The 22,748-nt window shown below is 59.6% G+C and overlaps 1 protein-coding gene across 4 annotated transcripts in view; it reads left to right on the top strand.

The window, feature by feature from the left end:
- BIN1 (bridging integrator 1) overlaps window positions 1-22,181 on the top strand; it is a 58,485-nt gene extending 36,304 nt beyond the window's left edge. The window contains exons 6-19 of one of the 4 annotated variants that reach the window (XM_004387024.2): window positions 1,089-1,196; window positions 2,010-2,102; window positions 5,798-5,883; window positions 6,122-6,197; window positions 7,578-7,660; window positions 11,070-11,217; window positions 12,582-12,710; window positions 15,980-16,087; window positions 16,566-16,589; window positions 17,791-17,898; window positions 18,757-18,846; window positions 19,087-19,197; window positions 19,514-19,615; window positions 21,546-22,181. In XM_004387024.2, the coding sequence (XP_004387081.1) occupies window positions 1,089-1,196; window positions 2,010-2,102; window positions 5,798-5,883; window positions 6,122-6,197; window positions 7,578-7,660; window positions 11,070-11,217; window positions 12,582-12,710; window positions 15,980-16,087; window positions 16,566-16,589; window positions 17,791-17,898; window positions 18,757-18,846; window positions 19,087-19,197; window positions 19,514-19,615; window positions 21,546-21,653 (1,374 nt within the window). In that variant the 3' untranslated portion in view covers window positions 21,654-22,181. The remainder of the gene's footprint in view (window positions 1-1,088; window positions 1,197-2,009; window positions 2,103-5,797; window positions 5,884-6,121; window positions 6,198-7,577; window positions 7,661-11,069; window positions 11,218-12,581; window positions 12,711-15,979; window positions 16,088-16,565; window positions 16,590-17,790; window positions 17,899-18,756; window positions 18,847-19,086; window positions 19,198-19,513; window positions 19,616-21,545) is intronic. The other 3 variants (XM_023741354.1, XM_004387029.2, XM_023741353.1) reach the window with 3 other exon arrangements.
- The last annotated feature ends 567 nt before the right edge of the window (window positions 22,182-22,748 follow it).

Here is a 22,748-nt window from a genome sequence, read left to right as displayed (position 1 = left end):
GTGTGTGGGGTGTATATATGTGTGCAGTGTGTGTAGTTATGTGTGTAGTGTGTGCATGGTGTGTGTGCGGTATGTGTGTTTGTGTGTATCTGTGTATATATGTGTATGGTGTGTGTGTGTGGTGTGTGTGTGGTGTGTGGTGTGTGTGTGGTGTGTATGTATGTGTGCGGTGTGTGTAGTTATATGTGTAGTGTGTGCGTGGTGTGTGTGCGGTATGTGTGTTTGTGTGTATCTGTATATATGTGTGTGGTGTGTGTGTAGTGTATGTGTGTATATGTGTATGGTGTGTGTATGGTGTGTGTGTGTTTGGTGTGTGTATATGCGTGCGGTGTGTGTGGGTAGTGTATGTGTGTGTGGGGTGTGGGGTGTATGTGGTGTGGGATGACTGTGATTGTGTGAGGTGTGTCAGGTGTGCGTGTATGTGCCCACAGCTACCCGGGCTTGTGCTGCACGTGTCGAGAAGGATATGTGTATGATCTGTGTGTGTCACCTCTTACCTGGGTGTGCCTGTCTCTGGTGTACTTGTGTGTTCAGAGAACAGCTGCCCCTGCCCTGTCTGGGACCCTGGTACTTGCAGGGATTGTCAGTGTGCAGGGCCTGCACTAGGCGAGTGGAACCCCAGAGGCTGCATCCCAGAGCAGAGGGGCCTGGAGCCAGAGGGTGACCACTGTGCTGGGCCTGTGGTCAGGATCCCTCGGCAGGGCCCCATGCTGGCCCCAGAGCCCACCATGAACGTGCCCAGTAGGGAGGCTAAGGTGCCTGAGGGGATGGGAAGAGAGGATGGGCACAGGGATGTCTTTCAGGCGCTGAGGGGAGGGGTAGGTCCACACGGTACTGGCTGACGGTGCTGACACACGGGCTGATGTCTCATGGAAATGGTTTGACTTCTTTGGGTGAGCTCCTGGCCACTGAAGGGATCAGACAACAGGGGCTCGTGTGTCAGAAGGGACTGTCGAGCCCCAGGGTCTGAGTGCTCTGGGCCCCCTGGATTTGCCCGTGTCCCCCTCACCATCATCCAGTTTGGGCCCAGCCTGGGCTCAGCATGGGTGCCAGGCCCTGTTCAGCTCCCCACCCCGTCTGTCCCCCAGTCACGCATCGCCAAGAGGGGGCGGAAGCTAGTGGACTATGACAGTGCCCGGCACCATTATGAGTCCCTCCAAACCGCCAAAAAGAAGGATGAAGCCAAAATTGCCAAGGTAAGGTGGAGGGCCGGGCAGGGGGAGGGTGGAGGCCCGGGAGCCAGGGGTGTGGGCAGATTGTCCCTGTCCCCTTTCTTCGCCCCACTCACGTGTTCCGTTTGCTCATCTGGTTCTCCTGCTCCCTGGGCCTACAGGAATCATCGGCCCCATTGACAGAGACGGGCTTACTAGTCCAAGGTTGCAGAGCCTGGGGGAGGGGCAGTGCCAGTGTGAATATGGAGCTGGGGGGATGCTGGGACCCGGGGTAAAGGTGAGAGAGCCCACCTGTGGTATTGCTCTGCCTTCCGGCCCTCTGTCCCCTCTGCCCACTCTGACGCCACTTTCCAGAATGAGCATAGGCCTCACTACGGTTTCGCTGGAATGGTGCCCGCTCCGCCTGGTGTGGTGTTGTGTGCCGTCCAGTCGGACCCGACTCATAGCGACCCTATAGGACAGAGTAGAACTGCCCTGTAGGGTTTGTCGCGGGTATCCGATGTGACCCTGTCTCAGCTGGAACCAGCCCACGTCACCCTGGGACAGGACCAGGGGGACAGGACCGTGCTTGCTGAGTGAGCTCCTCTGCCCTGCTAATGATTCTCACATTTTGCCTTTGCAGCTGGAGTTCACTGTGCCCCGCCCCATGCCCCCTTGGTCTCCGCATTAATTCTTTCAGCCTCCTAGGCCACCTCACAGGGAGGTGTCTTGCTTGTCTGTCGCTGCACTGGGGTGTTTGGACTTCGCGTTTAATCTCTGTGTCTCTGTTCTCTCTCCCCGTCTCCCTCCTGTCTCTCCACCCTCCTTTGCCTTGACCTCTCCCCAACCTGCTTTCAGCCTGTCTCGCTGCTTGAGAAAGCCGCCCCCCAGTGGTGCCAAGGCAAACTGCAGGCTCATCTCGTAGCTCAAACTAACCTGCTCCGAAATCAGGTGACACTGGCTTCTAACCCTGCACGTGCTAGCACCTCCTGGTCTGTTGTCCTGTCCTCTGCATTGGGCGTGCCCATCTGCCCACCTCCCCACCCTGGCCTGGAGGGGGTCAGCCTCCTCCCTGGGCTGGGTGTTTGGCCTGGGCCAGAACCTGGGCCTTGGGGCTTGCAGCTGCTGAAGGGCAGCCTGGTGGCCTCTTCCTGAGGGCAGATGTGTAAGGCAGATAGAAGCCGAGGGGCTCTGGCTGACATGGGGAGGGGGCCCAGGCTTGGTGTTGGTCCCAGGATTCCTCCATGAGATCCTGGCCCTCCAGGAACACAGGCTGGCTTTGAGTTGCTGTCCTCTGTGAGGGCTCCTGAGGGCAGGGTGGGATAGCACCATGTCTCCTGCCCTGGCCTGCATTGTCCCACAGCCTCATGAGAACTCCAGTTATCCTGAGTTTTCAGAGACATGCTGGCCCAAGGGGCCATGTCTCTTGCCTGGGGTCACAGAGCTGGTTAGTGGCAGGGTTGGGGCTCGTTTGACTCAAGCCCCCGGGGTCATTATCCAAGCCCCTAGCCCCTGCCACAATTGGCCAGAATTTCAAGGACCCTGGAATCTGCAGACCCTCACTGTGCCCCTAGTGGGATGTCAGGAAGGCCTTCAGTCTGGCTGGGATGTTGAGTCCCAGGGAGGCCTCTCCGGGAGCTCTTGGAGGGCAACAACTCTGCACCACGGTAGCCTGGGAGGGCTTCCTGGAGGAGGTACCCTGGCTATTCTGAGCTCTTCTCAGGTCCCAGGCAAGCACCATGTGAGGGACTGCTGGGCGCAGGGCCCCTGGGAGCAGGGGGACTGGTGTTTTTCTCTCCAGTGACACCGACTCAGGTTTCAGGCCAGCAGAGACACAGCCTGACTGACTTGAGTGCCCTTCCTACCCCGGTGGGGAGGGATGGCCAGCAGGGGAGGTCGGGTTTCTCTGAGCAGCTGCTCTGCTTTTCTGGGCTGCCTCTCAGTTTAATCATCTCTAACCCACACACATTGAGCAGAGAGCTCTGGGCTAGGTATAGGCTCGCAGCCACATTTCTGACCTGACCTGCTGCCTGATTTCTCCTAGGCGGAGGCTGTGGGCTGACTTTTCAGGCACTGAGCCATTGAAAGCTTCACACTGAGGTCATGCTGACCCTGGGGGAATTGGTCTAGGGGGTCTTTGATAGATCCGAGTCCTCCTCTGCCTCGGGAGGTGAAGGAAGAGTGAGGGGCTGGAGTGGGTGTCTCCTGGCTCTGGAGGTTGGGTTTCTAGCTGCCGAGGAAATGGGGCTACTAAGCCCAAGCCCGGGTTTTTGCATATTTTTTCCTGGAACAGACTTGGCAGGAGGCAAGGTGACTGTTTTTGGGGGGTGGGAGAGGCCTGCTGTGTTGGGCTCCTGGGGATGAGTGCCGCCCCTCGCCCTCCAGGCTGGCGCGGAGGAGAGGCTCAGGTGGAGCACACCACCTTGGATGTTGGGCTGCAGGTGTTTTGCCTTTCTGCCAAGTTGGCTCTCCCAGTTTTCCCAGGTTTTGTTTAAGCATCTCTTTAGGCTCCTGCCCCTGCCTCATGCCTGGCTGGAACCTAAAAAGTCTTAGGGGTTAACCTGTGGGCAGCCACCACCTCCCGGTGCCTGTGGTACCCTGCAGGTCAGACCTGACTTTGGGGAGACAGTGCTCACAGGAGTGGCCCTCTTCTACACTGGCCACAGCTCCTGGAACCTGCAGCCAGTGGGCCGGTTTCCGGTTTGCTAGCTATGCCCCTCAGTGTGCAGCGCAGCCACAGGGGTGCCTCCCCTGCGGTGGACGGCTCTCCCCTCTCTCCCTTTGTCCTTCGCTGCGGTGGACGGCTCTCCCCTCACTCCCTGCCGCCTCCCCTGCAATGGATGACTCTCCCCCCTCACTCCCTGCTGCCCCAGGTGCTTCCGGAAATAGCCGGAATGCAAGGAATAAAAGATAGGCCCTGACTTCCAGGAACTCTAAAGTGGAGCTGTCCATTCTTTGCAGCATTGCTGGGACATGTGACCGTGTGGCACATAGAGATGCTTGATCCGTTGTCACCTCCATTCTCAGGATCATTCATTTGGGGAGTTGGGACAGTGTCTGTGAGGTGGCAGCTGCATGCAGCAGAGATTTAGCCCTCATGAGAGGTGGTCTCAGCTCTGCCAGGAGTGGGTGGTCCAGGAGGGTGCCTGGAGGAGGTGGGTTTGCCAGACTCTGAGCAATGGAGGGCGGGGCGACGTGCAGCTCAGGGAGACGCCCGTACCTTAGCTAGTGGCAGTCACTCGTTTTGTTGGTTCAGGAAGCCTCCATTAGCAGCCTGCCTCCCTTGCCAGGCCCTGAGGTGCCCAGAGGACTAGGGCAGGGATGGCCTGGCCAGGGCATGGGGAGGGGCAGGAAGAGTCAATATTCCCAGCCCAGACTGGGGGTGGGGCAGGGTTCTTCAAGGGCCCCAGGTTTGATCCGTCCCAAGAGGCCGAGGCATGTGTGTTTAAATAGACATGTTTCTCCCTGTTCTATGTTTACATTTTTATTAGGTTTAAAAAGTTAGGCGAGGAGCTCATGCTCATTCTAGCAAATTCCAGCTACTTGGAGGTAACTTCATTCAAGCAGTGCTGCCCTGCTCCAGTCCCAACCCTATGGTCACGATAGCCCAGGCTTGGGTCCCTGGGGCATGGGCCGAGGGAGCTGGTCCTGAGCCTGAAGCAGTACTGAACAGTGGGTGGGCTGGGGCAATAATGTGCTTGTTGCGAAGGCGGCCCTGCCCTGGCCTGAGAACATGAGGCCAAGGCCGCTGGCGGGAAGTTTTCTTCCCATGGGCCTGGCACGTCATGTTGCTGGGCTGTGACTCATTCCCTGAGGCCAAGTCACCTCCCTGAATCACCGTTTCCAGTATCACCCCCGGAGGTGAGCTAGCAGACCCCTTGCCCAGCCCAGGTGTGCTCAGCCTGTGTGGGGCACCTGCCCTCGCTCCTGTGCTCGTCGGCTGTACAGCGGTGGCCTTGGCTTCCTGGGTGTGAGCAGGAGGGAGGACGCAGGCCTGAGCCTGGGGAGGACCTGCCTTGTGCCAGGGGAGGTGCTGGGAGTGATCATAGGCACCCTCCACAGCAGCCCAGGCCCCCAGCCCTGCCTTCTTCCCCCACCTCTCTGCTGCCTTTCCTAGATGGACCTGAGGGTCACAGAGAGAAGGGCCCTGGGTAGGGGTGGGGCTGGGAGGGGATGTGGTGGGTAGGAAAGACTTCCAAGGAGGTGAGCCCAGGCTGTGGCTGAGGCCGAGCAGGAGCCGGCTAAGAAAGGGGGAGGAATTCGACGGGGGCGGAACAGTGTCCCTGAGAGCTGGGCGGCAGGGCCGACGGCCAAGTGTAAGTGGCAGGCCACCTCATGCTCAGGTCTGGGGGTCTACCTGGTTGCTGTCCTGTGCCCCAGCCTCCGGGGTCTTTGTCCAGCATCCTTCTCCCCCATCACCTGCTTCCTAGCCGCCTAGGCCTCACCTTCCTGGAAGAGGCCCCAGGGGATGGCTGCAGGGCTCCTGAGGGGCTGGGGTTGTGGTCAGCCTGGGTGTCCACGTTCACTTCAGCCTCTGTCTGCCCCAGAGAGCCAGGCTGAGGTGGGGGCTAGGCCTTGGGGGAGGGCTGGGCTGGGCTGGCTGGGACAGAGGCTCTCAGAGGGGAATGACCTGCCCTGCCCCCCAGGCCGAGGAGGAGCTCATCAAAGCCCAGAAGGTGTTTGAGGAGATGAATGTGGACCTGCAGGAGGAGCTGCCATCCCTGTGGAATAGGTGAGGGCTGGAGAGGGGAGCTCCAGGCGCCCGTCATGGCCGGGTGGGAGCTGGTCTGTGCGCCTGTGCGGCCCTCTGCCCCTCAGCATCTGGGTGTCTCAGGTGTCTGTGTATAAGGGAGGGTGTGTGAGTGGGCGGCCATGTGTGGGCGAAGGTGCCCCTCTGAGCTGGCTGTGTGGCTCTCGGGCGGCCTAGCTGGCCTGTGATCACATGCCCTTCTTCCTTCTCTCTCCTGCAGCCGTGTGGGTTTCTATGTCAACACATTTCAGAGCATTGCCGGCCTGGAGGAAAACTTCCACAAGGAGATGAGTAAGGTAGGCCCTGGTGACCCCTGAGGGCCGCTGGGCCATGTCCCCTCTGGCCGAGCATCTGGGGTCAGTCGGCATGGAAGCATGGGTGGGCACCACCTGCCCTCGGGAACTGCCCCTTCTCCCTGAACTTCAGCACATGCTAGTGACCACCTGCCCTTCTGGGCCCAGGGAGGAGAGGCTTGCCCTGCCCTGGAGGAGTCCATACTCCACAGAGTCCCCGGCCCAGTGGCAGCTGCTCGTGTCCAGCCCGGCCCCTTGCCCCTCCCAGTCCTCCTCTGCTCTTGGAGCTGACAGTGAGAAGGTGGAAGCCAGCCCCTTTCTGACTGTAACTGTGTTCTCAGGGGACCTTGGACCAGGGAACTCAGCACCAGAAAACCGTGGCAGTTTCCCAATTTGTTAAATGTTAGGATTTTCTCAGTTTTCAGTTTTTCTCCTGTGTTCCTTAAGATGTTGACACAGGCTTTACTGTATCTGCCAGAGCCTGCTGTAGGAAGGGCTGTGATTAGCTTAAGTTCCTGTACTGCATTATTTTCATTTTAACTGGACCATCACTTAAATGAGGAAGTCAGGTTGGAGACACTCAGCATTGTCAGCTCCTCCTGTGGGCAGTGGCTGGGTCTGTCTGTCTTTTAGGCCAGAGGAATGAGGTGGTAATGGTTAGGTTCCAGGCCAGGGGGCAGGAGGAGCCAAAGCTAATTGGGGGTCTCTCCTGACTCACCACCCTGAGTGTGGTTTCCTGCATTTTAGGCCTTCCCTTTCCTTCCTACCTTTCCTCCTTTCTTTCAGAGATTTGAGACAACTTGTGGACAGTTAAAGAAACAAACAGAAAGTTAGTCCATGGGATTATATGCCACAAGGCCCAGTGTTTATAAATGGGAGGAAATTTCAGCTCTGAGCTTCTTGCTGGCCAAAGCAAAGAGGGAAATATCTCAGTAATGAGAATCATTGTGTGTGGTAAACCCTTCTCTCTTGGCTGTTCTTTGGCTGAAATTGCTGGCAGTTGTAGTGTTGGCCTGAAAGCATCTTTGTAAAACAACAATTAGGATCAACAATTAACCTTTGAAAACATTTTTTTTCTTTTTTAATTTAAAAACAGTACAAGCTTTAGGTGGCATTTTAGGAAATCACTACAAGTAGAAAAAAGAGAAAAGATGGTCCCCTGAAACGGTAGCTGTTAATAATGGCCCGTTTGCCATGTTTTTCCCTGTGGGTTTGTGGATCTGGGGTGCTGTTCCCAGCTCTGCCTGATGGGAAGGAGGAGCTTATTCCTGGTAGGGGCAGAGGCCCAGGGAGGATCTGGTCGGGGAGAAGCAGGGGTACTGCTGGGGCTGTGAGGCAGTGGTGGCCCCACATGCCCCCCACCTCTGCTGTCGCTCCCTGCAGCTTAACCAGAACCTCAACGACGTGCTGATCAGCCTGGAGAAGCAGCATGGGAGCAACACCTTCACAATCAAGGCCCAGCCCAGGTGGGTGGACATGGGGCAAGTGTGGTCTGGGGGCTCTCACTGACTGGGTGCAAGGCTGGGCAGGCCTCGTTCCTGAGTGGGCCAGCCCTGGGGGCCTGGGGACCTTCCTGGCCAGCCCCCCTGTGCTCAGGGAAGCAGGTGAGGCAGCCATGGTCCTTCTGCACCCCCGGCCTCGGCTGGTTCCATCGTGGGGGGATCTCTCCCTGGCGTTTCTGCAGGTCACCTGGGCCTGTGGGCCCAGCCCTCACTGGTGGAGCAGGAGCAGCAAAAGTGGGATAGAGATTCCTGCTCAGCTTTGCAGGTGGGAGGCACTCACAGGTGTGGAATCTTCTGGAAAGTAAACGGTCATTTCAAAACAGAGGCAACGCCACCTTCTCCCTCTCCTGGCTCCTGGGAAAGCCCAGGTCCCTTGGTGGTGTTGCCCACACCTGTGAAGGCTCCCTTCTTCCTGTCCCCCAGCCCCAGCCTGGCCACAGGGCAGATCCCTGTTTCCGGAGGGGAAACCATGAGTAGGGGAGGGGGATGCCTCGCTTCCCTTCTGGCTGTGGGTCATGGGAACAACAGCAGAGGCTGGGATTTCCTTTCCTTCCTGGCCGTGTGTGTGTGTGTGTGTGTGTGTGCGCGCGCGTACACCTGTGTGCGTGTGCATACGCCCGTGTGTGCACGCCCATGTGTGTGCACGCCCATGTGTGTGTATGTGTGCACACCTGTGTGTGTGTGCGCCCATGTCTGTGTGAATGTGTGTGTGTCACACCAGAGTGTGGAGACCACCGATGGACTTGGCTTTCCTCACCTATAAACTGGGCGACTGCGTCTGCTTCTTGGGGCGTTTAGAGCTATTGCCTGGAACTCAGAAGGCATTCAATGACTGTTACTCCTCCTCCTCCTCCCCTAAAAATATGTGTGACTGAGAGAGGGCCTCCAGGGTGCCCCCCGGCCAGCAGGGTGCCAGGGAGTGGTTCCCAAGGTCAGTGCGATGCCCCTGCCCTCCGGGGTGATGGTGGGCGAGTGCAGACTGGCTGAGGAGGATGATGAGTGACAGCTGTTCTGGCAGTACAGGCCCTTGGGAGAGCTGCCGGGAGGTCTGGTCCTGTCTGTGGGCAGCTTCTTGGGTCCAGGCTCCCCTGGGAAAGCATCTGGGGTCTGGGAGAGGGAGCGGAAGTGGAGGCTCCTGAGCCCAGGGCCGGGGTCAGGTGCTGGCCGCACAGCCAGCTTGTGCCTAGCTGTCTCCTCTCCCAGGACCCCTCCTGGTGGCTAATCCTCACCCCTTCCTGGTACCGCCGACCGAAGCTCCTACGGGCTGGGACCACAGGTCCCCCACTCCCCAAGCCCGGCCCTGACTTGGGAAGCACCCTCTTCTTCCTGTTGCTCTGTCAGCACCACCCGAAGGCACCTGTGACTGGACAGTGTCTGCCCGCTCCCTCACGGGCCAAGGGCAGGGCCACGCCTCTTCACAGCCCCGTAGCTGGGGAGGCTTTTGCCCTTTGCCCTCCTCCGAGGAGCGGAGTTACAGCTGGGGAAGGGGACAGGCCAGCCCACATCTGACATTTCCCCATAATGAAGGCCTCCACGCCCCGTCCATCCCACAGAAAGAAAACTAAACTGTTCTCCAGGCTGCGCAGGAAGAAGAACAGGTACCTGCAGTGAGTGCAGCATCGTGGTGGCCCGGCCGGCCCCTGTGCATGCGCCTGGTGCCCTGCTCGGAGGGTACAACTAACCACGCCCGCCTTGTGTGGGGTCTGCGCTGGGCAGGGCCGCGCAGGAGGGCGGCCAGCAGGGCTGCGGCGTCAGGACTGCGCTGGGTGTGGAGTGTGTGCTGGGGGGACGAGCGGGAGGGGGCTGCTGGGTGGGAGTGAGGCGGCAGGAGGGCCAGTCTGAGCTGCTAGTTCAAGTCAGCAAATACCAAATACCTGTATGCCCACTGTGTGTCAAGTGGCTGGGACCAGGAGTGGCATTTACAGGTGTACAGCGTAGTGAGGAAGGAGGCCTAGGAAGGGCCCAGGGAAAGGGACACTGAGGTGGCATTGTTGGTGAATAATTGGTGTGTGTGTATTATATTTATATGTAAATGTATATTTACAAATATGCATTCCCATGAAACACACATTTATAAAAGACAAATAGGAGCACAGTGATGTTCCTCCCATGCCTGCCCATCCATCTAGTCCCCACCCACCCCAGTGGGTACCTTACTACTGGTTTCTTGTGTATCCTTCTATACCTGCACTGTCCCACATGGGAGCTAGTAGCCACATGTGGCTATTGAGCACTTGCAATGTGGTTAGTTTAATTTAAATGTAAACGGCCACCTGTGGCTAGTGGGCGCAGTTCTAGAGCTTCTTTGGGTGAGTACACAGAACTTGTCCTCTCTGCCCCCGTTGCACAGAGGTGCCCGTCCTGCACACCTCTGGCCCTTGTTTGTGGAACTGAGCAGTGTGGGCTTTGGGTGACTTCCCTTCTTGACTCCTAGCTCTTCCTCTCTACCCCAGAAGGCCGCAGGCTGTGATGCTTGTGGGAGGCCCCATCTTTTCAGCAGGGAAGGGGGTGGACACGCGCAGGGGGCTGTGGGAGCACAGAGGCAGAGAGCAGTCACAGTGGGGACGGGGACTCCACGTGTGAGTGGGGAGGTGTGTTGTGCAGGGTGTGGGGCCTGTCCTGAGCAGGGGCGCTCTGCGAGCTGTGTGATAGAATTCACCACCCTCTAGGATGTCTGGCTTCCAGTGCAGCTTGATAGGCCCTGGGGAGGCTGGGCTGGAATAGCCTTTGGTGGCAGTTCCCAGGGACCTGCCACTCCCCGGGACCCTCAGGCCTCCAGCTCTGTGTTCTGTCATGTGCCGTCACTGTCTCCAAGGCAGGACCCATGCTGTGGATGTGTGGGGTCTCACACCATGTCCTCTGACTTCCCCCACTCATGCGCACGCACACACACAAACTTCACATGTGGATACACGGGTACACTGTCAAGATACATAGGTATATGCAACTCCACACATGGATACATGGGCTGCACAGATGTACACACAACTTCACACTTGGGCACACCGTCAACACACACTTGTACATACAACCTCACATATGGGAGCATGAGGCACACATTTATGCACATGTGTACACAATTTCATACCTGGACACACTCAGTAGATGTGTACACACAGGCACACACATGTTTACACACACTGTTACATGTGCATCCGCGTGTGGACACACATTTTTCATATGGACTCCCATGGGCACACACTCATATACATGTGTATTTATACAGATCTATACATGTATATATGTATAAATGTACACGAGTCCATGAGTCCATGTGTACATACATCTTCACATGCACACCTGCATATCTGCCCTTCCCCTCCTACGCCATGGCCTCCCTCCATCCGGCCACTCTCTCCTCTCGCCTTCACAGTGATGGCGCCCCTGCCAAAGGGAACAAGAGCCCTTCGCCTCCACCAGATGGCTCCCCTGCTGCCACTCCAGAGATCAGGGTCAACCATGAGCCAGAGCCAGCTGGCATGGCTGCGCCCGGGGCCACCCTCCCCAAGTCTCCGTCTCAGGTAGGTGGTGTCTCAGCGGTCTGTCTGCTCTTCCCCTTCCCTGTACCCCTGCCTTGCCATAACTCCCTCTCCCTCCATCCAGGCTGGGCCTGAGCAGTTTGGATTCAGAGGCTTTACCCAGCAGGGGCTACAGTGGGGGCGGGATGAAACTCCATCTCCCTGGTCCCCTCCAAGGGCCATCTGTGACTGTCTCCTCCCGTGTCCCCACACCACCTCACTACGTCACCCTCCCCTCTCCTCTCTCCCTGGCCTCTGGCTGTTTGACTCTTTCTCCATCTTCCTCTCCTTCCTGGCAGAGGCTCTGGGCTCTCAGGCCCCCGGAGCATCCGAGTCGCCGAGTGGCTGCCTTTCCTGCTTCCTCACTGCTCTCTTGCAGGAGCTGAGGGAGGGGCCCCAACCCAGTGGCCGTGCAGGACCTCCTTTAAAGGACAGAAGGGGCTCAGGCAGGGAGTGCAAGGTGGCTAGGGGGCAGGCCCTGGGCTTCTGCACTGTCCCCTCCTAGAGAACCCCTCCCCGTATCATCCCCTCCTCAAAGCAGGTTTCTCCAGGTTCCTGCTGAGCCCTGAGGAGGCCCTGGCATCTACTGTGCAGCCTACTGTGAGCCCCGGGTGGGTGTTTTTGGGCCCGTCGGGCTCCCGGCAGCAGTTCTCTTGGTTCTGTGTTGCTGCCCCGTTTTGTGGCTGGTTGTGGTACGGAGCTGGCCACAGCAAGAGAGCTCCCCCGCATATAGTACTTCCTCTGTGTGGACTCTGGGCCTGCACTCTGCACATCTTCAGTCGTTGGCTCTTCACAGCCACCCTACCAGGCAGACGCTGTTGTCACCTGTGTTCCCCAGTGAGGAAACCCACACCTGGTGAGCAGTATGGCCTGGCCCCTGCTGGCTCCATAGATGACTGAACCCAAGCTGCCCTGGGGAGATGAGGAGAGGCAGACAGGGCTGATCTAGACACAGAGGAAGAGGGTCTGCAGGAAGAGAGGATGGGGCACAGGGAGAGGCTGAGGCCTGGGCTGTACTGCAGCTGTTGTTTCTTTCCCAGCTCTTCACTCAGCTAGTGGGAGCCAAGACACCCCCCCAGTGTGTGACGCAGCCTGGGACGCCTCCTGCCCCGCTTGCCCTGCCTTGCCTTCCCTCCCCTTCCTGTCTCTTCTCTTCTCTCCCCCTCTCTCTCCTCCCCTCCCAGGCCCCTGCCTCATCTCCCTCAGGTGGTACTGTGGTCCACATGTGCTTCTTCTTCCTCAGCTGCCGGGATGGGGCCCTGGCCTGGGTGTGACTAACCATGGCTTTGTCTCTGTCTGTCTGTCCCCCCACCACCTCGCTCCACTGTGTCTCTCTGTGCGACCCCTCACCTGCTGCCAACCCACAGCTCCGGAAAGGCCCACCGGTCCCTCCACCTCCCAAACATACCCCGTCCAAGGAGGTCAAGCAGGAGCAGATCCTCAGCCTGTTTGATGACACGTTTGTCCCCGAGATCAGCGTGACCACCCCCTCCCAGGTCAGCTGCGGCTGCTGCGGCCCAGCTCTTCGTCTTGCTCACTCAGGACGTGCGCGGCCTCACCCTCCATCCACGCCTGTGTCTGTCTCAAGGGCCGGGAAGCTGGCAGAGATGGGCCCTGAGCCTGTCTCCTTCTTGTCCAACCTCCCTTCATGCTTGTCTCTCATCCATGCATCCATTCATGCATCTATCCATCCATGCGTCCATCCATCCATCCACCCATCCATCCATCTCTGCAGCCATCCATCCACCCATCCCTCCACCCATCCATCCGTGCATCCCTCCAGCCATCCATCCACCCATCTGCCCATCCATCCATCCATTCATCCAGCCAGCCAGCCAACCATCCCTCCAGCCATCCATTTCTGAGCAAGTTCTATGGCAGATACAGTGGTGAAAGTTGCCTGCCCAACCCTCTCAGAGGAGAGGTCAGGCCAGTGATGGCCTCACAGTGTGACAGAGACAGTGGCAGAGGGGAGCCTGGCGGATGATTGAGGGAGTGCAGAGGAGCTGGGGATGATTAGGGAAGGCTCCTGGAGCAGGTAGATAAGAGCAGAGGGAGAGCGTTAGAGAGAAGAGCCTGTGTGTCACCCGGGGGCGTTCGGGAGGTTGCGGAGTTCAGGTGGCTGAACGTGGGTAGTAGTGAGAGGCGTCGGGAAGACCTTCCCACAGTTGGGAAGACCTCCATGTCTGGCCAAAGGCCCTTGGCCTCAGCTCCCAGAGCTGCTGACAGCAGGTTGGATGGTGGTAGTGACGGCTGCAGAGCAGAGTTGCTGACTGTAAATGCCCTAAGGCATTTACTGTCCATTTCACAGATGGACAGAAAGAGGGCCCAAGAAGGGGAGAGTCGTTTGTGGTAGAATCCCATCTGTAAGCACTGGGGTGGGCTGATGCATCGGCAGCATCAGCTTGAGAAGGGGCACAGCTTGGCCAGCCCCCCACAGCCGGCTAATTGCTAGATGAGATCTGTAGACTCAGGTCCTCCTTCCATGGGCAAACCAGGGCCCTCTCCAAGCCTCTGCCTTCTGTGGAGCTGAGTGTCAGGGGTGGCAAGGGCCCTGCCTGGAGCTGGCTTAGGGATCTGGGCACTCTGCCCTCATAGGCATGAACCTAGAGGCCTGGGGGGAGGCCCAGGCTCGGGGTGTCAGTGTGTAGGGAAGAGGCCTTGGGGCGCGAGCACAGTGGTCTCTGCTAAGATGGGCCTCTGAGAGAGTGGGCTTCATGTCCACTTTAAATACAGGACCGCTAGGTGGTGGGTGGGTAGGCAGTGCCCTTGCTCAGGGGCCTGGGAGACCTCTGAGCCTCCTCTATAAGGTGGCAGACGCAGAGTTGGAACGGGGTGGATTTGCCTCCAAGGCTACTTTCTGCTGTTCCCACCCCCTGTCAGCCAGCCTGCCTCTGCCCCAGGGCATCAGCCAGCCTGCCTCTGCCCCAGGGAGCCAGGGGGTGTGCAGACAGGGGAGAGGGGTGATGTGATTGCTAGCAAACACTTAACCTACATGGTTGTGTTTGGTTTTGACTGTCCTCTGGGAGGGGGCACTGTCTTCATTCAATGGGGAGGAACCTGGGGCCAGACCTGCACCTCCCCGTGTGGTAGCTGGAGTTGGCGGCAGGGCTGGGTGGGGCTATGTGTGCTGGGCCTTGCACACTCACCGCATGTCCCCCTGGCTGCCCCCTTCCACCATCTCAGGGGCCTGGGTTTCTGCCCCGTCACGGGGCGCTGTGCATGGGTTTGGGGTTCATCCCTCCATGGCGGCATGGCTCAAGGGGCCTCTGCCTGGGGTGAGTAGCCTGCGTCCCTGCATGGGGTGGGGGGTCCTGCTCTTTGGACTGATGACCTGTCCCTTCGCAGCATCACAGGGGGCGGCAGTCTGGGCCTGGGCACTTCTCCTGGAAAGCAGTGAGGATGGGGTAGAGTTGGTGGCAAGGGCAGGGTGGTGGGTGGCCTGGGGAGAGAAGCTGACCGCCCCTGCACCATGATGCCCAGTGGCTGCCACGGGGGCTCACTGGACAGGGACGTAAAGAAAGCCAGGTGCTGGGAGCCAGGCTGGGCCAGGGCCTTGAGGTCCAGGCCCTCCTGGCTCAGGCTCCTGAGCTTGGCCCAGTGTGGGGCCTGATGCCTTGTCCCCCTGAGCTTTGGGTCAGCAGGCCCCTGTGTTCTCAGGCCTGAGGCTCCCCGACAGGTGGGCAGCTCAGCTTTGAAGGCCCCTCAGAGAGCCTGTCCCTCCCACCCCAGGTCTCAGGCCCTTCAAGAGGAGGCCGTGGGTGGGTGCCTGCAAAGAGTGAGAGGAGATGGAGCTGGGCTGGCCTGAGGCCTGTGTGTCTGGGGCTGACAGGCCTCTTCAGCGCCTCGTTGTTTAAATTTGTGCCCTTCCTGGCACTGTGGAAGGTGGGCGAAAGGACCCCAGGTCAAGCCTGGTCTCTCCTCTGTTGGACCTGGGCAGAGTCCCTTCTGGCCCCAAAGGGGAAAGGCCGATGTGGCGAGATGGAGGCCTGAGATTAAGCAGCCCTCTTCCCCGGAAGGCATTTTGTGCTGCTGCCCCCCAGCCCTGGACAGCGCCTGCCCCAAGGGGTGTCTGGGAGAACACTTTCTCTGAGATGTTTGGGCTCGTCCCGCAGTGCATTTCTCCCAGCGTGGCCAAGGCCACCGTGGCACAGCCTCCTGGGCTGCTCCCCGACCACTGGGTGGGGGTGTCGGCGCGAAGTGATGTGTGGTGTAGGCTGGAGGTGCTGAGCTGCAGTGTGAAGCAGGTGCTGGGTGTTCTGAAGGCCCCTGGCATTTGGGACCTCCGTTTCGAAGACGGGCCTCCTTTGCAGTGTGTGCTGGGGCAGCCCTTGCTCGCTTCTGCAGCTGGCGGAGGGTGGGCTCACCGACGGTGCCGTGTCTGCATGGGGTGATGGGCCCTCCCAGCCAGCCTGCTCTGTGGCCTGAGGCTGGTTCCTGGGGGTGGGGGCAGGGAAGCAGAGTCAAGACACAGGCACGGTGGCCTCCACCACCCTGCAGGGGTGGCTTGGCATTGGGGCTGGTGGGGTGGCTACCCCAGAGGATAGGGGTGCTGGAGCGGGTATCCATGGAGGGCTCCAGGTAGCATCGCTGTGAAGATGGGAGCCTGTGTAGGCCGTGTGGCCTTCCACAGCATTCCTGCGTTTGTGTATGTGTACACATGTGTCTGTGTGTGCTCTGGGCCTTGGACACATGTCCGTGTGCCTGCCGTCCAGTGTGCCCAGCCTGTCACTAACTGCCTTCCTCCTCTGCCACTGCTGCCAAGTTTGAGGCCCCTGGGCCCTTCTCGGACCAGGCCAGCCTGCTGGACCTGGACTTCGACCCCCTCCCGCCTGTGGCCAGCCCTGTGAAAGCACCCACGCCCTCTGGTCAGGTTGGTCTGGGCCCACTGCCCTTGGGCCCTCCCGGCCTTCCGGGGCTCGAGTCTGCCTGCCGACCATACAGGCCTAGGCTGTGGGGTTCTGGGGTCACCAGGCCCCCGCTATTGCCCTGAGTGCCTCGGTACCACCCCTTGTCAGCCTGCTCCTGTCCTGGCCCTGGAGCAGGGAGGAAGTGGAGACATGAAACCAGCCTGGGAGGGCCTTCTGGAGGAGGGGTTTGCCAACATGTCTCTGGCAGTTACCGTTGCTCTCTGCAGCGTGTGCCACCCCGCTCCCCGGGTCTAGCAGGCTCCTGGGAGGTGTCCAGGACGTGGCCTTCGGGGAGCCTCAGACCCTAGTCTGTGCTGCCATGCCTGCTGTGCTGGAAGGCCCTGGGGCGGGTGGGGGGTTACTGGGGACCGCTTACCTGCCTCCCCTTGTCTCTAACCTCTGTGCTAACTCTGTCCTTCTCCCCCACACTGCTGCGCTCAGCCAATCCCGTGGGACCTCTGGGAGGTAAGCCTGTGCTTGCTCTGTGTAGGGCCCGCCTGCCCTCCTCTGCTGGCCCACTCCCAGGGATGTGCACACACAACATGCACACAGGCGCTTGTGCTCACATCCACACATGTGGCATCCTTCCCAGCCAGCTGCTCCACTGCCCTCACCTCCCGTGGACACGCTTGGTCCTCAGCCAGGGCCTGTGAGAGGGTTCTGTGACCTAGCTTGAGGAGAGGGCCCCTGTGACGCAGGCTGCAGTGTGAGGCCTGCAAGTATGGTCACCAGAGGGATGAGGGTGTGCCAGGGCTTTCTGTCAGCTGGGAGCTCGTAGGGAGGTGGCATCAGGGGCTGAGGAGAGGAGGTGGCGTGGGAGAGGCCGAAAAGGCGAGATGCCCTTTGGGAGCAGGGCTGGCCTGGCAGGTGCAGACCCAGCTCACACTTGGCAGCACTGTCATCTGACAGCTCAGAAAGCGGAAGCACAGGAAAGGCCAGACACTGCTGAGGGTGGGGCCTGGCCACTTGGTCTGTGGTCTCCTGCTTACACACCTTGGCCAGGCTGCTGTGGCCTCACCCGGGCCCACCTTTCCTGAGCCCTGTGGGGGCTGCTGGGCTCTGGAGGCTGCAGGCCAAGTCACTCTTATACCTTGGGGCTATGGGGAGGCCGTCCTTCCAGAAAAACTCTCCCAGGCCCCTGGGGTAGGGAGCCTGCAGCCACGCCCCTGGATCCCGAGAACCCAGGCTTGACTGTAGGTGAACAAAGGTGTGCTCTGGTGAGCCTGGGAAGAGGGGCCTGCCCTGGCCACTGCTTTGGCCGTGGACGTGGAGGACTGGGACTGTGGAGTGTGAGCGGGAGCAGGGAGGGCCATGAGTCAGGCTGGAAGTGTGAACGCGTGGCGGGGGCACCACTGTCACGATAGTGCTTCACGCTGGAGCGAGGAGGAGGCTTGGTGCCGATGGGTCTCGGTCGGGGCTAGCTGTGTGCAGCACTCGTACCTTCCTGTCCCCCTGCAATGGCAGGAAGGAGAGGGCAGGAAGTGGGTGTCTCTCTGGGGTCACACCTGCCTCGGGCAGGGCCCCTGGGCCATGTCAGCACTCATGCTTCCCTCCGGCGGCACTGGGTCGTTCATGACTTGACTGTCTTCTCTATCTCACGCCCCTGCCCAACGCTTTCTCGGCCTCCTCTGCCTCCTCCCCATTCCCTCCTTGTGGCCGTCGCTAGCCCACAGAGAGTCCTGCTGGCAGCCTGCCTTCCGGGGAGCCCAGCACGGCTGAGGGCATCTTTGCTGTGTCCTGGCCCAGCCAGACAGCCGAGCCGGGGCCTGCTCAAGTAAGTGCCCGCCTACCCCCTTTGGCATGCCCCTGGTCTCCAAGAAGAGCCCAGAGGATGGGCACAGGACTGACAGAGCTGCTGTGGGCCTGAGCATGAGGACAGGGCCCTGAGCTGGAGGCTCCAGGAGGGCTTGCTTCTCAGGCTGTGACCTCGAGTTCTGGGCAAGCCGCTGGGTCGGATCAGTCCCCCCGACTCACCCACCCTGAGGAGCATTTAGAGCATCTGCTGGTTTATGCTGCACACCTTCCAGAATTTTCTCCTTTAAACTTCATCATAGCCTTGTGAGCAAGACATTGCCCCTTTGACAGACGAGGGGAGACTAGGACAGTTGAATAACTTGAGGTTCCAGAGCTTGGAAGTGAGGGGCTGTGAATGTCAGTCCAGGCCAGCCTGATGCCAGGGCCTCTGCTGAGGTGGCCCACCCTGTGCCCCCTGTCCTTGGTCCTGGGGAAGGGCTGGGCTTACGGGCAGAGTTGTGTTAGGGCTGGACAGGCACGTGCTGCTGTCCCGGAGCGTGGGGCAGGGCTGGACAGGGCCGAGCGGGCGGGAGGGGGCTGGAGCTTGGAAGGTCTAGGGCTCTGAGGCCAGGGCCTCCGAGGGTGGCTGGGGGTGGCATCTTGGGGCCTGCACGGGTCTTCTTCACAGCACAGCACGTGGCCTCTGTCCCTGTCAGCACCTTCTCTTCAGCTGCCTCCTGTACCCGGGCCTGACCTCTTCCCTGGGGGGCTTCTTGAACTGGGTAGAACCCATTCCCAGCTTGTCCTAGCACTCGAGGCTGCTAGATGGCCTGATTCCGTGCGTGTCCTAGTCGCAGTGTCCTGGCAGTGTCTGACTCGTGTGGCATTTATGTTACAGCCAGGCGAGGCCTCGGAGGTGGCGGGTGGGACCGAACCTGCGGCTGGAGGCCAGGAGCCCAGGGAGACAGCGGCCAGTGAAACAGCCTCCGTAAGACTCCAGGGACCAAGGCCCTGTCTTTCTTTCCTGCTGTCTATCTGCCCGCGGCTCCCCCGCTGTGGTGTCCGTGCCCCTGGCCCCATGCTGATCCCGTTCACAGCCCTGTCCTGGAACCTGGAGGCAGGCTGGTCTGACATTAGGCTTGCCCCCCCTGCCCCCACTGCCCAGCCCTTCTGTGCTGCCTCCTTGCCCACCCCCCACCCCCACTGATTCTGTGCTTTCTGTCCCCAGAGCTCCCTTCCAGCTGTCGTGGTGGAGACCATCTCAGCAACTGTGAACGGTGCCGTGGAGGGCGGCAGCGGGGCCGGGCGCTTGGACCTGCCCCCGGGATTCATGTTCAAGGTGAGTGGAGGGCGGGGGCCTGCTCTGTGATTGTCCTCCTCCATGCCCCAGGAGGCGGGTCACCCGCTTGTACAGTGTGGACACTGAGCCTGGGGAGGTGGTGTGGCTGGCCCAGTCATGGCTTCTCACAGTCGGGGTGGGACATAGTCCCGGTCCTGTGGCAGCCGCGCCTCTCCTCACCACCCCTCGCCACCCGACACCCAAGCACACCACAGGCCTGGTGCATTGTGCAGGGCTGATGGTGGGACCAAGGACCTTTGAGGGAGGGATGAGATGGGGGGCCCCTGTCAACTACAATCTCACCCCTGACCTCTAGGTACAGGCCCAGCATGATTACACGGCCACTGACACGGACGAGCTTCAGCTGAAGGCTGGTGACGTGGTGCTGGTGATCCCCTTCCAGAACCCCGAGGAGCAGGTGAGGGCTGGGAGGGCCCGCAGGGGTCTGCCGGGTGCCCACAGAGGCGCCACCCTGAACTCACCGGCTGGAGACCATGGCTGGTGGTGGTGGGATAAGCCAGCAGGGGGCAGCAGAGACCTGCCAGTGAGGGTTGGACCAGCTGCAGGTGCTTCTCCCCTTTCTGTCTATCCATCCCCTTGTCTCTGCTTTTGGGCCTTTCTTTTCTAATCTGAAAGTTTCCTCCCTTAGCTCCTTTTCTTTCTCCTCCTCCCATAGGCCACCTCCCCGAGTAGCCGCATTTCCTTTTTTGGTTGCTCTCGCTCCCTGTCTCCCCTTTGCTCACATCCTGAGATTCCCTCTTTCTCGAGCTTCTCTCTGTTTTTCTTTGTCCCACTGCCTCCTGCCCCAGGCCTGTCTGTCTTCCTCTGTGTCCTGTATGTGAGTTTCTCTTCTCTTCTCCTCCCTGTGCGATACCACCCTCCCCGAGGCCTGCCTTCCTCCCAGGCCAGGGCTCCTGCACAGTCCTACCTGCAGGGGTCCCTCCTTTGGCTCACCCTGCACACATGGCCGCATGGCATCCTGTGGTTCTCTGTCTGTGGGGACAGGCCCCTGCGGGCCCCTGAGCACCCTAGAGAAGTTTTCAGGTGCCTTTCAGACCCTTCTTAGTGAGTCTCCTCAAAGTGGGGGCTTCCGCTGAACCTGGGCTGGCTCTGAGCTGCCTCTTCCAGATTTGAATGTGGTGCTGTTGTTCATGTGGCCACAGACCCACAGCAAAAGGCTCACTGTTGGTGCAGAGTGAGCCTGTGGTGCCTGGGTTGTTTGTGGGGTGTGTTGGCGATGGGGGTGGTGACCATGGTGATATCAAGTTAACATCCAGTTCAGTTCCCTGAGCACCTGCTGAGTGTGCACAGGGGTCCTGGCGGAACTCTTCCTGCTTTCAGAGAGTCCACTCGGTCATCCACATGTTAGTGTGAATTAGTTGTCAGAGTGAGGGGAGAGGGAGGGTCTGGCCGGGTTTGGGTTGTGGCCAATCTGGGTGACGGATGCTGGGCTAGGACCTGAGGGCCTGACGGGGAGGAGAGGCCTGAGTAACAAGGGTTTCCTGAACCGATTGCTGAATTGCCCTCTTCTCCTAAATCCACAAATCTCCCCGGTGGGTGGGGTTTCAAGAAGCAGAATCCTGGGCCCCAGGCCATGATGGGAGTCATTCAGGGATAGGAGGGGGACTCAGATGGCACATAACTAGGGTCTGTGACAAGGCAGATAATGATGCCAAGTTTAATGACAAAGACCCGGGTAGGTCCTGGGCCCTGTTGGGCCAGCCCCTATGAAGCACAGTCCAGCTTCAGGGGCAGCCATGGCCTTGCCACAGGGCAGGGGTTTATGGCTACTGCGGTCCCAGGGATCAGGGCTTGGGCAGCAGACACCCTCGGGGGGTCGGTTTTGAAGGTGAAGCCAAGGCCATGTCCACACCATTGGAGTGCCTGGTGTGGTGTCGTAGGGCCACTCTGGATGCTTTTAACTGGTCAAAGCTCGCTAGAACTTTCTGGTATTGTTTGTAGAAAGCCTGGAAGGACAGCTGGCCTTCTCTTCAAGGGCTTGTCCCCCATGGGTGCCAGGTGGCGGGAAGCTCCTTGATTTGGGGTGAGGGGGTTGTTTAGGCAATGTCAGACCCACATGGCAGTCACATGCACAGGGTTAAATCCACCTGCCAGGGCAGGGTGGCTGGGGCCCGTGTGGGCCTAGGCGCATATCAGCAGCGCTGCCTGGAAGAAGTGTTCTCCAGTGGCTCGGCAGGCTCAGAGATGAACAGGCAGTGAAGGCAGTGAGGAGGGGGCCACCTTCCCAGCAGATCCCCAGCGAGGTGCAGGCACTGTGGGATGGGAGCCCTTTGTCTGCCCCCCGCCCCCCGTCCTCGACATGACCTGGATGCTTGTCCCCCCTGCAGGATGAAGGCTGGCTGATGGGTGTCAAGGAGAGTGACTGGAACCAGCACAAAGAGCTGGAGAAGTGCCGGGGCGTCTTCCCCGAGAACTTCACCGAGCGGGTCCAGTGAGACAGCCTGTGTGCTCTGGGCATGCAGAAATCCACCTGTTCCCGAAAATGTGTGTTTCTTTTTTTTTTCTTTTCGTTTTTGTTGTTAAACTTTGAAAAGCAAAGGGGGACTCCAGAGGAGAGCCCGAAGCCGAGAAGCACTCACCCCAAGGTGTCTTCCGAGAGCGGCGTGGCCGTCGGGTGGAGCTCACCAGTGTCCTGAAGCTGCTGTGCCCTGTATCGGAGCTCCCTCAGCCGCCCAGGCTGCTGCCCACATGTGTGCCCCGCGGCTGCTTAGCGCTCAGGGCAGGGCCTGGGCGTCTCGCTGGGCTGGCCGCTGAGCTCTCACGCTTGCCTGAACCTTCAGCCACACCTCTGAGCACAGGTCCTCCTGTCCTGGCAGCTGCTGTGGGGGGCCCGGTCTGCCCAGGGGCTGTGGGCCTGACACCAGCCCACCTGGCCCTGCCCTGCAGACGTCTGTGTGCTGTTTGAAATAAATCTTAGTGTTCAAAAGAAAATGAAACAAACAAAAAAACTGACAAAAAAACCACTTCGAGAGTGCCTGCTTATCTTTATTTTCCCTTCTTCTGTCAGCAGGGGCAAATGGAGCGTGGTTGTTTGTGGCTTTTGTTCTGGAACAGTTGGGGGCAGGAGGTGGTGCAGGCTGGGTGTGAGAACCTGCAGCGGTGATGGATCACCTGTGCGGTGGGGCCTCCTGCAGGGACCTCAGAGCTTAGCTAACCTGTGACAAGGTTGACTGACGGGGGCAGGGCTTCCAGAGAGAGAGAGGCAGAGCTGGTGGGCAAGAGGCTCGTTTCCCTGCAGGGCCCCAGCTGCACTGGAACCACTTTCTTTGGAGTCCCTGTAGGTCCTGACCTGACCAAGGGCTCTGTCCCTGTCCCCTCGCATCTTACTGGTGGCTGGGTGGAAGGGATGTGAGGGGAGTTGGTGTGTGGGGGGAGGATGAGTGACCTGAAGAGTCAACTGGGCCAAGAGCCCTGTGGGTGCTGCCTAGGTGAGAAGTCTGGGAGTCAGGTACCAGGACTCCCATTTCACAGATGAGAAAACTGAGGCCCAGGGAGGTCCAGTGACTTGCTGGTTAGTGAGGGTGGAACTG

The sequence above is a fragment of the Trichechus manatus genome, unplaced genomic scaffold, assembly GCF_000243295.1.
Source record: "Trichechus manatus latirostris isolate Lorelei unplaced genomic scaffold, TriManLat1.0 scaffold00179, whole genome shotgun sequence".
Taxonomy (NCBI): Eukaryota; Metazoa; Chordata; class Mammalia; order Sirenia; family Trichechidae; genus Trichechus; species Trichechus manatus.
The sequence above is the reverse complement of the archived record's forward strand: the minus strand, read 5'-3'. Positions and strand labels throughout refer to the sequence as shown.